The sequence below is a fragment of the Protopterus annectens genome, chromosome 2.part1 (assembly GCF_019279795.1).
Source record: "Protopterus annectens isolate FY-2018-M chromosome 2.part1, PAN1.0, whole genome shotgun sequence".
NCBI classification, from domain to species: Eukaryota; Metazoa; Chordata; order Ceratodontiformes; family Protopteridae; genus Protopterus; species Protopterus annectens.
In genome coordinates, this window is record NC_056729.1 from 1023805244 (window position 1) to 1023818988 (window position 13745).

At 37.3% G+C, this 13745-nt stretch overlaps 1 protein-coding gene across 1 annotated transcript in view; it reads left to right on the plus strand.

The window, feature by feature from the left end:
- NSG1 (neuronal vesicle trafficking associated 1) overlaps positions 1-13745 on the plus strand; it is a 644022-nt gene that overhangs the window by 221235 nt on the left and 409042 nt on the right. Inside the window, exon 3 of the mRNA XM_044062605.1 lies at positions 7049-7165. Coding sequence (XP_043918540.1) covers positions 7049-7165 — 117 coding nt within the window. The remainder of the gene's footprint in view (positions 1-7048; positions 7166-13745) is intronic.

Genomic DNA, 13745 nt, shown 5'->3' on the forward strand with positions numbered 1-13745 from the left:
GTTCACCTGCACAAGTCTCACTAGCTCTACTCAGCCTCTGCTGAGTTGCTAAGGTTTATGTTCTTCGGGTCAAGGGCTTTGCTTTTTCACCATGCATTATGAGCCATTTTGCCACAGGACTTAATGCTGCAATAAGGTTGGATTATTCAAGGGCAACATAAACATATCTTTATAATCAATATATGGATGATGTTTGGTTTTTTACCCTCATTTTATCTTATCTGATATCAGAATAAACCCATAAGATTAGTTAGGTTATTTTTAAGATTTATAACTTAACATTTTCAAGCATTTTTTAAGTATGTACAGGTGAGCCTATATCTGAAATGTTTCCTTCTGTCATCACTGTCCCACACCTTCCTAAAGTAGATGGTATGGGAATGGGATATCTTAAGAAGGAAAGTGTCGGTGACATCATTGCTATATTTCCAGACACCATCCAATCCTGTTAATGTATTTCCAGAGATATCTGCAAGCTATTATGGCTTTAAAACTCACATCCAATGACGTGTGATAATATTTAACATAATATTAACATATTTTATGCCTGCCACTCCTTGAGTAGTTAAAATAATCAGTACACATGACAGCCACAGAGACATAGCCTCACTGAATTACCATTCTCTCAGATCACGCTGTTAGGATTTTTCTGGAGCAGCTCACAGACAGTTTAGATTATAAGAAATGATTTTCCTTATGAAACCACTGGCCAAAATTTAAAAAAAAAATCAAATCCATGGCACTTCCAAATCAGTTAAGATGGTTAAATTTCATGAACATTATGTGCACAGATGTTAGGAAAACTGTGGTTAAATATAGGAAGTTTAGATATTATTCTGACTAAATTGACTTGAAAAATCACATGGAGTAAGGCTCCATTCACTGTTCATAAACTTTTACAAGGGATGAACTCCCAATTTGACATGCCTGAGTGCTCTTGGTGTAACGGCTGGAGGGTATGCATAATTGGCGTCACATACAACCTGATCTCATGTATAACTTGGTCATTCGGTCCAAATTGTTAAGCTTCACAAAGCATTATTGAGAAAAGTAAAGGTTACCTAACTTTTCTTAAATAATACAGAGACTGATTTTAATACTTTATCTAGAACGACAACCTGTCAGATGGGACATAATGCACTTGCTGTATATATTTCTTCATAAACATTTCTGGTTGCTTAACTCATATGTAAAACCCCTAGTCTGCCTTGTATTGTGAACAACATAATGTCTCACTGTATTGTTGCAATACTGATTTGCTAATAAACAGCCTAAGAGAGCAGTTGTAGTAGTAAAGAGCAAGACATAAGAGGTACTCTGCCAGCTTCTGGAAAGATTGCACAAAGAAACATTATCAGATTGCAAGACAGCCAGAAAGATAAAGAAAATAGTCATCAGACACCCTTCATAAGGGATGCCAGCAACAGCATACTGTCCAAAATACAGGGCATCAAAGACAGATGGAAGGAGTACTTCCAGGAATGTCTGAATGAAGAAAACCCCACAGAAGCTGTAGAGGCCCAGACACAGCCTACGATGAGAGAAGAGAAGGAGCCCACCCAAGAAGACATAGGAACAGCACTAAGGAAATGTATGTCAGGGAAACAAGCAAGCTCAGATGAGGTCATGACAGATATGATCAAGATGTTAGGTGAGTTAGGAGAGAAAAGGCTCTGGGGGTACTCGTTGCAGTATGGAGAGAGAGAGAGAGAGAGAGAGAGAGAAGCATATCCCAGACAACTGGAGAATAAGCATACTAGTGTCAGTGTACAACAACAAAGGGGATATCCACAACTGTGGCTGTACAGAGGTATCAAACTTCTGTCACACTGCATGACAGTTCTCTTGAGGGTAATTAATAAACAAATACATAGAATTGTAGAAAGTAAGATAGGGGGTGAGCAGTTTGGATTCAGATCAGGATGCAGCACAACTGACCCAATGTTTGTAGTGAGACAAACAGTTGAGAAGAAGCTAGGAATGAGAGAAAGAGCCCAACTGGACATTCCTGCACCTGAAGAAAGCATACAACAAGGTATCAAGAAAGCTGATTTGGTCAGTCCAGTGATGGTTCAAAGTCCCAGAAACATTGGTATGTTGGTGCAGGCTATATATAAGGACCCAATGACCAGACCTCCCAACCGTTCCGAATTACTCGTTTTTTACCGAGTTTTGGGGTCCAAATGAAGGGGTGCCACGATTCCCGAGTGGCACCCCTTCATTTCCGATTTTTCTTTGATTTTTTAAAATTTTCGCGCTGTCGGAGCTGACGTCATCACGTGCGCAATGACGTCAGCTCCGTCAGGCTACCGGCCAGTTGGAATTGAGCTCAAAGAGCTCACATCATCATTTCCGGCTGGCTGACTTAAGTTGTAAAACGGCGGGAAGGAAGCACTTGTGCAGAGCAGTTCACCAAGCCTAAACAGTTTCTGAGAGAATGGCAGCAACAAAACGCTTGTACAGAGCAGTTCGCCGAGCCGGTAGCAACCTTTGTGGATTAAGAAACGGAGATATGGCAGGAACGAACGAAACGGATTAATGGCAGCAATGAAACTCTTGTGCAGAGCAGTTCACCGAGCCAGTAGCAACCTTTGTGGATTAATGGCAGCAGCAACTGAGATATGGCAGCACAGAAACAGAGGGATTAATGGCAGCAACTGAAACAGAGATATGCCAGCAACGGTAAGGTGTGTGTGAAGGATTAATGGCAGCAACTGAAACGGAGATATGCCAGCAACGGTAAGGTGTGTGTGTGTGTGTGTGTGTGTGTGTGTGTGTGTGTGTGTGTGTGTGTGACAGCCTGCTACTGCACTTATAGATGGGACCATTTTGAAGAATTATGTGCTGCTGCATTTATAGATGAGACATTTCCGTTGTTGAATTATGTACTACTGCATTTATGGATGAGATGAGACCAGCTAGCTAAAGTTTACTTTGAATTGCATTGCTGCATTTATTGTTCCGCGCTTTCTGGTCACGCACACAATTGCAAGGATTTGAATCAAATTATTGCTGCATATTTGAACTTGAAGTAGTGCGTGTGCCTTTATTGATATATAGAACAGGACCTTTCTGTTAGTATTTATTTAACTTGGATTAGTGTGTGTGCATTTACTGCTATACAAAACAGGACACTTTCTGATCATTGAATTAAGGCTTCCGGTGTGTAGAAAATGGGATAATTAATAACTAGGTTAGAAAATTAGAGAAAAGTCATCTGAGAGATTTTTGTTTGAATGTGCTTTATTTTAAGATAGTACAACAGCTTTTACAAATACACTAATTAATGGAATATAAATGCAGTTGCCAGTTGTACAATGTCATATAATCCACAGGATCAATTTTATAGGGTTCTGTTTTGCTGCTCTTGCAAATAAGCAATTTACCTAAGATAATTCAAGTTTCTACATGAAAACAGAACACATGTATTGATTATAAACACGTCTTACTATTCTATGTTGTAGTTTGCTAAGAAAGTGCAAACAATTTATGTAAGAGATAAAAAAACAACTTGACGGTATGCAGTATTATTTTCTTCAGATTGACTTTTTACATAAAAGCAAGTCATCCAGTGTTAGTGGCACCTGATTTACACAATACAAAACTACCTACCTGTTATGTAAATGAGTTTTGCAGTTGATTTTGGACAGAAATATGATGTATACAGGATGATTACTGTCATACATTGCTTTCATGCCTCTCAACCTGTTAACACTAGAAATCTGGACAAAGCCAAAAATAATATGGGGACAGAGGCCCCAAAATATGGACAGATTTTAAATATTGCTCTTGTAAACTTAGCTAGAACAAAAGGTTTTCTGTTACCATGTATTTTCTGAAATATATGAAGTGTAAAACTCAACTGTAGGCTATTATTTAGTGAATTCAGTCCTCATTGATTTGCCAGAAAACCACACATTTTATGAGGAACAGACCAAAAATATGCAGCAAAATTCGGGACATTCCCAGCTCAAATAGTATCTGTTTGAACAACACAAATTTGGATGCTAGAACACAAGGAAAATAATTTAATAAAGTCAGGAAGGTGTATAAAGAAAAGAACACATGTATGTTTCTTGTTTTGTGTGCAAGGGGCCAATGATTTGAAAACAGCCCAAAGGTAATCTTTATCCACCACTGGTCAGATGCATTTTCTTTGGATGTGGTGTGGGTTTCAATGTTGTTTCAATGAATGTGAGTTTCAAGGGCAAAGTTTAATGTCAAACCTATTTTCATTGTGAGACAGTATTGCTTTGTTTACCAGATGATGTCTTTTAGTGTTTCTACATTGTTGTGCTGTAAAATGTAAAAATAAAATTCAAATCATTGTAGAAGTAAAGCAGTATGCATACATTAGTGTTTATGGTAAATGGGGCAAAATAGCCAGGTAACAGGACACTGGAATGGCTGCAGAGGGACTCTGGTGCCATGTTTTGGTTGTCTGTTCTTCAATTTGCTTTTGAAAGTTGGTATCCCACAATTACATTGGAGTGGGTGGGGTTACATAATTATGTATGCAAATTAGACGTTAATCAGCGTACAGATTTGTACCTATTTTTCATGGGCCTTGTCCAGATTTTTGATGTTTCCAGGTTGAGAGGTATGCCAATGACACAAGTATGAACAGTGTTTGGACTCACAGAGGGATTCCCAGTAGGAATGGGTGTGCATCAGGGTTCAGCTCTGAGCCCTCTGCTTTTCATACTGGGGATGAACTAAATTAGCAAACAGGTTGGAGGGGGCAGATCAACAAAGTTGCTGTATGCAGATGATGTGGCATTATAGGCAGACCATGAACAAGAACTTAATCAAATGAAAGGGGAATGGAATGCAGAACTGATTGCACTTAGGATGAAATTGAGTACAGATGAGACAAGTGGAATGGCAGAAAGTGGAGAAAGTCAGAAGAAACTCATAACTGAGATAGAAGGAAAAATACTGGAGCAGGTTAACAGCTTCAAGTATTTGAGGGATGGTTAAGGAGAAAGAAAGTCTGAATGAGGAGGTCAAAAAGAACAGCAGCTAATTGGTGCAGAGTATCTGAGGTACTGTTTGACAGAAGAATGCCAAAGAAGTTGAAAAGTAAGGTTTACAAAACAGTCATATGACCAGTATTACTGTATGGTACAGACATCTTGGGAGTAAATTTAGAGCAGTTGAGGAAGCTAGGGGTAATGAAAATAAAGTGTCTGAGATGGGATGTAGTATGCACACTGCAGGACAGATAAAGAAATGAGACATTAGAGCAGAAACCCAAGTAACTCCAATTACAGATAAGATCAAAGGTAACTGACTGCAGTGGTTTGGGCACATGTTCAGGAAAACAAAAGACAATCTGGTGAAGATGATTTGGGACAGGCAGGAAGAAGGCAAGAGGAAGTAAAAGAGTCCAGGAAAAAGATGGATCGAGTGTGCAAAAGAAGACCTGTGACAGTCCGGTATGACTGTCGAAGACGGTAGGAGAGGGGTACTGAATCTAGAGAGATGGCAACAGTTGACACAAAATCCCGGTCTCATATAGAAAATGGGAGAAAAGGGGTTGATGATGATGATTTTATTTTTTTCAAAATGAACTAAAGGAGCTAATGAGATTTTATTTTCTATCTAAGCATTTTCTTTCACATTTTGAGCATACCTTTCCTATCGGAATCTCCAGGCAGAACATTACTAACTTTTTCCCCATAACTGTCTCATGTTTTTGTTCTTTGTCATCTTTTAAACATAGTGTAACAAATTTCTTTAGTTACAAAATATGCTTAAATTGCATTTCTTTTTGTCAAAGCTGAATATTTGTTACCTGTATGGATAGCCCTCCCTCTTTCATCACATGCATACAAGCACTCCCTCTGTGAACCAAAGATGTCAGATTTCCTGACATTCCGACCTCGGCTGCTATCTCAGATCTTATGGACACAACACAGTAAAACAGTTGAGAATCCCTACCAACTCAAGATGTGTATTGCTCCAGTGGAAGGGAAAGAAGGAAGGTTACAAGCACATCACTAGCTGGGCTTTTCCTGTGGTCATTATAAGAGTAAAAGAGACACCTTTCATAATAAAAAATAGTGACAGGTCATGGAGACCCAACATGGTGTTTACTGATGAAGCAAAATAGTAGAGAAGTATCACACAAAGGGAGAAACAGTTAAATCACACCTTATTTAAATGTGACAAAGGTCAACTCATTTTGTAGGCACCAAAATACACCCTTTGAGGGAGAAAAGTTGTGTTTAGTGTGTAGTGGTCATTTCAGGAGCAGGAGCAAGCCCTATGTGTTCCGTATGCTATCCAGTGACTGACTTTGGTTAATGATTTGGTGCTTGCATGTGTGCATCTTGCTCCCCAACTTTAACAACTTTCCTTTCTATATTTAAATCCCTTCCCAATTAATGTCTGAAAGCCTAACCTGCACTGCCACTCTACCTACAACCTCCCTGCTGCTGCTGCTGCTGCTGCTGCACTTACCTTGCTTGAACTCAGCTACTCTGTTTGGGCAATGCGCCACAGCTATACTGTCAATACATGGCTGCTGCACCTCATCCACACATGTAGATGAGTTTGAACACATGCAGGTTACAAGATACCTGAGCCCGTGGGTCTGAGACAGTAATCTTTAAGCTCCAGAGACTCTGCCACTTGTGGTAGACACATTTCTGTGTGTGGAGTATGTGAGGGCCTGTTTGGTGGTTATGGTTAGAATAAGTGCAAGGTAGGGAGATAGTGGTTTATGTGTGTGTGTGTGTGTGAGCATCTTATAACAATAGCTTACTGGGCATGGACTAAGCAACTCAGTTTTGTCAACCAATTTCATATAGTAATCTATGTTTGTTGATTTGTTTGTTTGCTTTTTTTTTTTTTTTGCATGGTACTGTAGCACAACATTCTAAACTCTATGTTTAAGGCAATGTAAAATAAAAGTATTACTGAAATTCTCATCAAGCATCATTTTGTGTTTGTTTCTTTTGCTGGTATACTTTGATCTATTTGGTTATAATAGCATGTTTTATATGTGTAAATAATGTCTAAATCTTCCATTTTTTCTTTAAAGGTTGTTGTGAAAACTAAAACAGAGTATGAGCAAGATCGCAAGAAGGGAAAATTTCGTACTCCAAACATTGCTGAGTTCACAATCAGTATCACTGAAGGGGTGTCGGAAAGATTTAAGGTAAGTTGTGAAAGTATGAGCTTGTCGATACTTCTGGTTGGTGTTCATTGTTCACTGTATCCAGGTTACTACTCATATGGCACTGTAAAGTTCTGTAGTGTTCACAAATTGCTGTATAATTGGAGTAACCCCTTAAAATACCTAATCTTCTTACTAGAATGATACTTAGTGAAAATATGTTTTATTCACTCAACTATGTAAGCGTGAATAAATGTTGATTTTGCACTGTGGCTCTGTCATTAGAATTATAATGAAATCTATACACTGAGGACATATAATGGTCTGCCCTTCATTTCAGTTTTAACTAGGGTTCCACTTCATATGTTTTTGTTTCTTCAGCATTTATGTTTCAGATCACATTTTCTTTATATTTTACCTTGCACTGTGTTACAGTCAACTTTAAAGCTTCTGTGTTCTCCCGTATGTGTTTGTACATCTGCTGCTACCCAGAAAAATTCAAGTGTCTGTATACAGTCATTGTAGAACAACAAATAACTTATCTTTTGTGGCAAATATTTTAATTGTCATAAATGTAGCATATTAAACAAAAACTTCACCAGAACCCTTAAAATATATTTTTGACACGTTATGATGTCCTGTGCTGTAATAAAATTATGAGAATTATTCTAAGTCATGGTAACTGTCCTGTTACAGTCATTTTGTTTGTCCATTTTTAATCCAGTTCCCACAATGTGATTTGTGTCCCCAATAATATGACACAGTCAAGGCATAATAAATTAGAATTTTTCTGCATTTAGATGCAAGAGTCACTGTTGTGAATCACTGTTTTCATAGAATACTTTTATAAGCAGTGACAGCGTGTCATTTTGTGTATTATGATTTCTGCCAAATGTTCTAACTCTAAGCTGCCATAAAGCTTTTTGTGGTGCATTTAAATTTACTTCAGTACAAAATAGGTTAATAGCATGTGTTTGTAATGTATTCAAAGTTGTACTTACCAGATCAACCCTCACACTCTTGTTGAGGTGTAAACGTTGTCAGTATTTTTAACAGCTATGCCTATTTGAATGACAGCTGTCTTGTCAGAGATGGAAAAGCAGATAAAAGCTGCTTGTAATATTTCAGACTGTCGTTTTTTTCAGTTACATGGATAAAAGTGACACATTATTGGCTAAAACATGGGAGTATTTGCCAGCTTGTGTGTGTTGTGTTGCAAGGTGACTCATTCTTGTTGTTACTAGAAAGATTTCCCGAAAAACTAACTCTGGAAAAATGTTCACTTTAGATGTTGATGTGTACCTTGTAGCATTTTATTTGATGTCAGCAAGGCACAGTGTCGGAATACAAAGCTGTGACTAACAGAAATAATAGAAAGTGTGCTATCTAGGCTATATCATGCAAGCTGACACAAAGTCTTTTCTGAAACAATGCGAGATTTGAACAGAAAAAATATGGCAGAAATTTCGTGATAAGTGGGGAATGTGGAAACAAAGAAGTGTAACTATGTGGAAGACATTCTGTCACTAAACTACATCTAAGTCAATTACGGGGCGAGAAACATCTGAGCTGAGGTTAACTATATTGGAGGGTGGAGTTTTCCTTTTCATATATTCTTTATAAACTAAGGAATAGAGAGTGAGTTGATAATTGGGAAATGTAAAGAGATACATCCCAAAGAAATCTAGTAACATTACAGGCTTCTGTCTCCCCCAGCACAGATAGGGTCACATGGTGGAATTGCATAGGTCTGGGTCACATCCAGGACAAATGACTAATGCTAATATGTACTTCTGCTATGGGGTGAACTCATGCACCATTTCTACATACATACACTGACACTGTGCTTGTGTGTGTGTGTGTGTGTGTGTGTGTGTGTGTGTGTGTGTGTGTGTGTGTGTATTTGTGGGTGTGGAGGGGTTGTTGTGATTTGAGGTAACACCGTTAAATTGCTGTAGCTGTGCTAATTTAAAAATTGGTACATGCATAGTGCAGAAAAATAATCTCGTCAAAGTATCTCATGGCAAACCAGCCGAATAAGTGCACACCACCCCGCCACTTCACCCCGAATGTGCAATAGTTTGAAGGAGTAAATCTCAAATGTTAAATATTTAATGCATTTCAATTTGATTCATACAGCACACACTGCTCATGATACTCCAGATCACTATCTCTGTCGGTCTTGATCCGCACCTCCACCCCACCAAATGGTAAATCTCTGAAGCTTAGCTATGATCAAGTGAAAGAAGTTCTGACCAGACTGACATGTTTCAGCATGCTTCAGACAGACACATATACTGCCTGTGGGAATCCATATCACTGCCCCTGACAATCTGTAGGGGATTGGTTCAAAGTAATGTGGTTTGTTAACCATATCCTCCCATACTGGTAAGTATTGAATCCCCATAGAATGACACCAGAAACTAAGCAAATTATTAAAGTTAATCATGTTTTGACTGCATACCCAAGAGTAAGCACTTTTTGAAAAGGTAAGTTCTGATGTTTCACACACACACACACACACACACACACACACTAGTCAACCACCTACACAATGCCTGACAATCCAGATCTATGATCATTGCATCCAGCACAAGTGAGCATCTATTGAACGGGTAAGGTTCTGATCAAGTAATAGAAACTCTGACTAAAGTAATGCAGTCTTTGTTACACATGTATAAGAATTGTCACATACACAAACACACACGTGCATGCGCGTGCACACAAACACACACACACACAGACACACACACACAAACACACGCGTGTGCATGCACGCACACACATGCACACGCACACACTCACGTGCGCACTCGCACAGACACACACACACTGTCACACACACGCACATACACACACGCGTGCACACACACACACACACACACACACACACACACACACACACACACACACACACACATGCACATACAGTGTTAAAAGGATCCAGAACTATAGCCACCCCATACCTGGAACAACTACTGTTTGAATGGCATAAACCTTGACTACTCAACTCTGAATCAAGTGAATGAAAGTGAGATCATACCATTATTCTTCATTATACCTACGAACCTACTACAACTTCCTAACCACACGCATGCACACATACACACATGCACACACACTGCCTGTGACAATCCTTATCCCTGCTAGATGACACACCAGATGGGCAACTACATCCTCTGAAGTACTTTTTTGAAAGAGTAAGCCTCCGATGTTTGGATGAAATGAAAGAAACAAACCATAACAATATATTTCTTGTTTCTCTCCCACTACACACACATACCACTTATCAACCCTCTGAGAATCCAGATCAACACTCAGCCCCTCCACCCAAAATAAATAGTTTTGACTAGATAAAGCTGTGATGCTAAACATCTGATCAAGTGCAAGAAACTCTGACTACAGTAATGCATTTCACTTTGTTAAGCATACATTCGTATGCACATATACACCCCACACTGCACACACACACACACACACACACACACACACACACACACACACACACACACACACACACACACACACACACACACACACACACACTCAATGTACCCATTGTACCTCTAGCAATCTAGATCACTGCCTTTCTAAAGAACTTTGAATGTGAAATGCCATTGTTATTCTGTGTACATTACTAAAACATACTTCAGATAGCTAAGTCATATTTCTTCTAAATATATTAAAAAACAGAATATTCATTCTCTCGTATTTGGTAAGGATATCGTATAAAACACTGTGAAACAAATCAACATCAAACTATTACAGACAGAAATCTATGTGAAAGATTGGGCCATAACTTATTATGAACTAATACAAGGGCAGTGCTGCTGGAAAAGGTGTTTTCATAATTCACTGTCAGAGCTTTTTGTGATTGAAAAATGTGGTATGTTTTCTGTTTATGAAGAAAGGATAGCTCCTGCTTTTGTAACTATTCATAACATCAGATATTCTTTGGGCACTCTATTATAATCAGCCTCCTAATTGCCCACATCCATATATTTGAAGGTCTTGTAAAATTAATTCACAGAAGTTTTAATTATCCAATAAACAAGTCACAGAGATATTCTTTACTATTAAAAATGCGAGGTACAGTATGCAGAGACTTTTTACAGTTTAAAGCAATGTCATTATGTCAAAACATTATGTCATTTTTCTAATATAAGGCAGTATTTAACAAAAATAAATGGACATGTAACAGTAGTTTGGAAAAAAAAAGAATAAAAAGGAAAAAAAGTATATTGTGGACAGATTCAATATTATAGGATGCCAAGACCCTGAATAAACTTAGGTCTATAACTGATGTTAGGTTTATGGAAGCCGATAAAGCGAATGGGTTAATAACTGTGAATAATTCAGATTGCATAAAAGCAAATGAAGACTTGCTGGCTGATATAAGTTACCACCTAGTTTCTCTTTAATACATCAGTTCTAGATATCACACGATTGTTTAACCAATTTGTTACATGGGTTACAGTGACCTTAATGTTTTTATTATTTTGATGGTAACTTTGATAAGGTTAGGTACTCTGTTTGGTATGCCAAAGATACACAAGAGGGTCAGCAAGCTTCTTTTTCAACCCAAAGCTGTAGCTAGCAAAGATAAAATTTATTTTTTAGATTGCCTTTTGAATCTATTGGCTCAAAAAACAGACTTGTATCTACACGATTTGTGGGAGTTTTTAGATTTACTGAGTAATTATAAATTTGCTGGTTCAGAAAGTTTTTTTAGTCACAATGGATATTGAATTCCTGCATAAAGCAATCCTACAATAAACAAGAGTTGAATATTTTAGACAATATTTGAGTCTTTACACCAATTCAGCTATGGTTGATATTAGTACATTGTGTATTTTATTGCACTTGTTAATGTCCCGTATTTTTCCGTGTAATAAAATCTTTTTTAAAAACTTTAAGGTGTGGCTGGGGTGCAGGAGTGCATCAACAATCCCAGCTTTTGCAAACATTGTCCTGAATGGGAGGGAACATTCTGATTTTGTTATATAGGCATCCTTTGTTTCACTATGCTACATTTTACTATAGGTAAGTTGATGATATATTGTTTCATGGTAATCTTGGAAAACATTAGTGATAGCAGTACTTTTTCTTATAAAATTTATAGTTGACTATTGTCACATTTTTAAATGTCACTGTTGAGATGGGTGTTGCCAATTAAGTGTTTAGAAGAAGCTGAATAGAAAAAATAACTTTTACTAACAATTATTTACATTTCAGTAGTCAACACCTTTCTGTTTTTAAGTACAGTATGTCTAGAGGACAGCTGTTTAAAATGTCATAGTTAATGATAATTAAAGTGTTTTTAAAGGAAATGGAAGTTTTTATAGAAGTGGTCAGATTGAGAGGTTATTAGCAAAAAATTGTGTGATGTTGTTGATAAACTATGATCAAAAAGAAAAAGCATATTTCCATAATTTCTGATACCAGGGTTTCCAACTGGTGTAAAACAAAACGATAAGGATAAGTAAAATCCCTTTGGTTCTTTTGTCAACTGATGCTGTAGGCCTCAATCTGTTTTAATGAAGATTATTACAGGAAACTCAGACCTAGTTAAAACTGTTGGTAGTACTCCTCAGTTTGTATGTAAGAGAAACCATCATTTGAAACAGTTGTTAGAAACACCCAAGTATTCTTCCTTGTGTTATAACAAACAGGGACACTCCCTTGTGGATTATTTAAGTATTGTATAGTTATTAAAGCTGGTTTCTCTCTTACATTTTCACATCTGGATAGCATATTTTACTGCAATGGATAGTTAACATGTAATAGACGCCATATGAGTGGTATATTTGGGCAGATGTATGGGCTGTAAAAACGTCTACATGGGTATGACCAGCATAATCTTGCAGCATATACATAGACATATAGATAGATAAATAGATAGATAGACAGATAGATAGATAGATAGATAGATAGATAGATAGGGAGATTGACAGTTAGATAGATAGATATAAGCATACACTGGTATTTAAAAAACAAGGGTGAGAATAATGCCTTGTTAAAATATAACAAAATTTGTCAAAACTTTAGAAAATTTGCATTTTTTTTTACTTAAGGGAAACTGAAACTGGATAATAGGGTAGGGATTTCAATGACATCCTAGAAATAAAAGACATTTCTTTACAATTCTATTTGTCAGCTGACAGACCACCATGTATTATTATCTATTTGTTTTGTGAATACTATACTTGAATATTTTACTTGTATGTTTTGATCACCTTACTTGTGGCATATGATTAGTTACATGACTTTATGCTTTGTAATCCACTGTGCTTTGAATTTATTGTTATGATGAGATTATTAAGGATTGAAAGCACTGATCTTTTTTAATAAATTCTCTAAACTTTGTGTATGTGTGTGGTATGTGTGCGTATGTGTGTTTTGATGTTCTAATAAGCAAGTTCTTACTTCAACGGATTGACCATGAAAAAAAATAATGCCCAGATGCTAATAGATCTTTGAGTATGAAAGTAAAAAATATATTGTGAAAGAAATGGCTTGTTTAATAAACCCAAAATTGCTGTGATAGTTCATTCACATTAAAAAGTTTGATGGGTAGTTGTTTGACAGCTGTTGTGTTGACAGTGAGAGTGAACACCAAAAA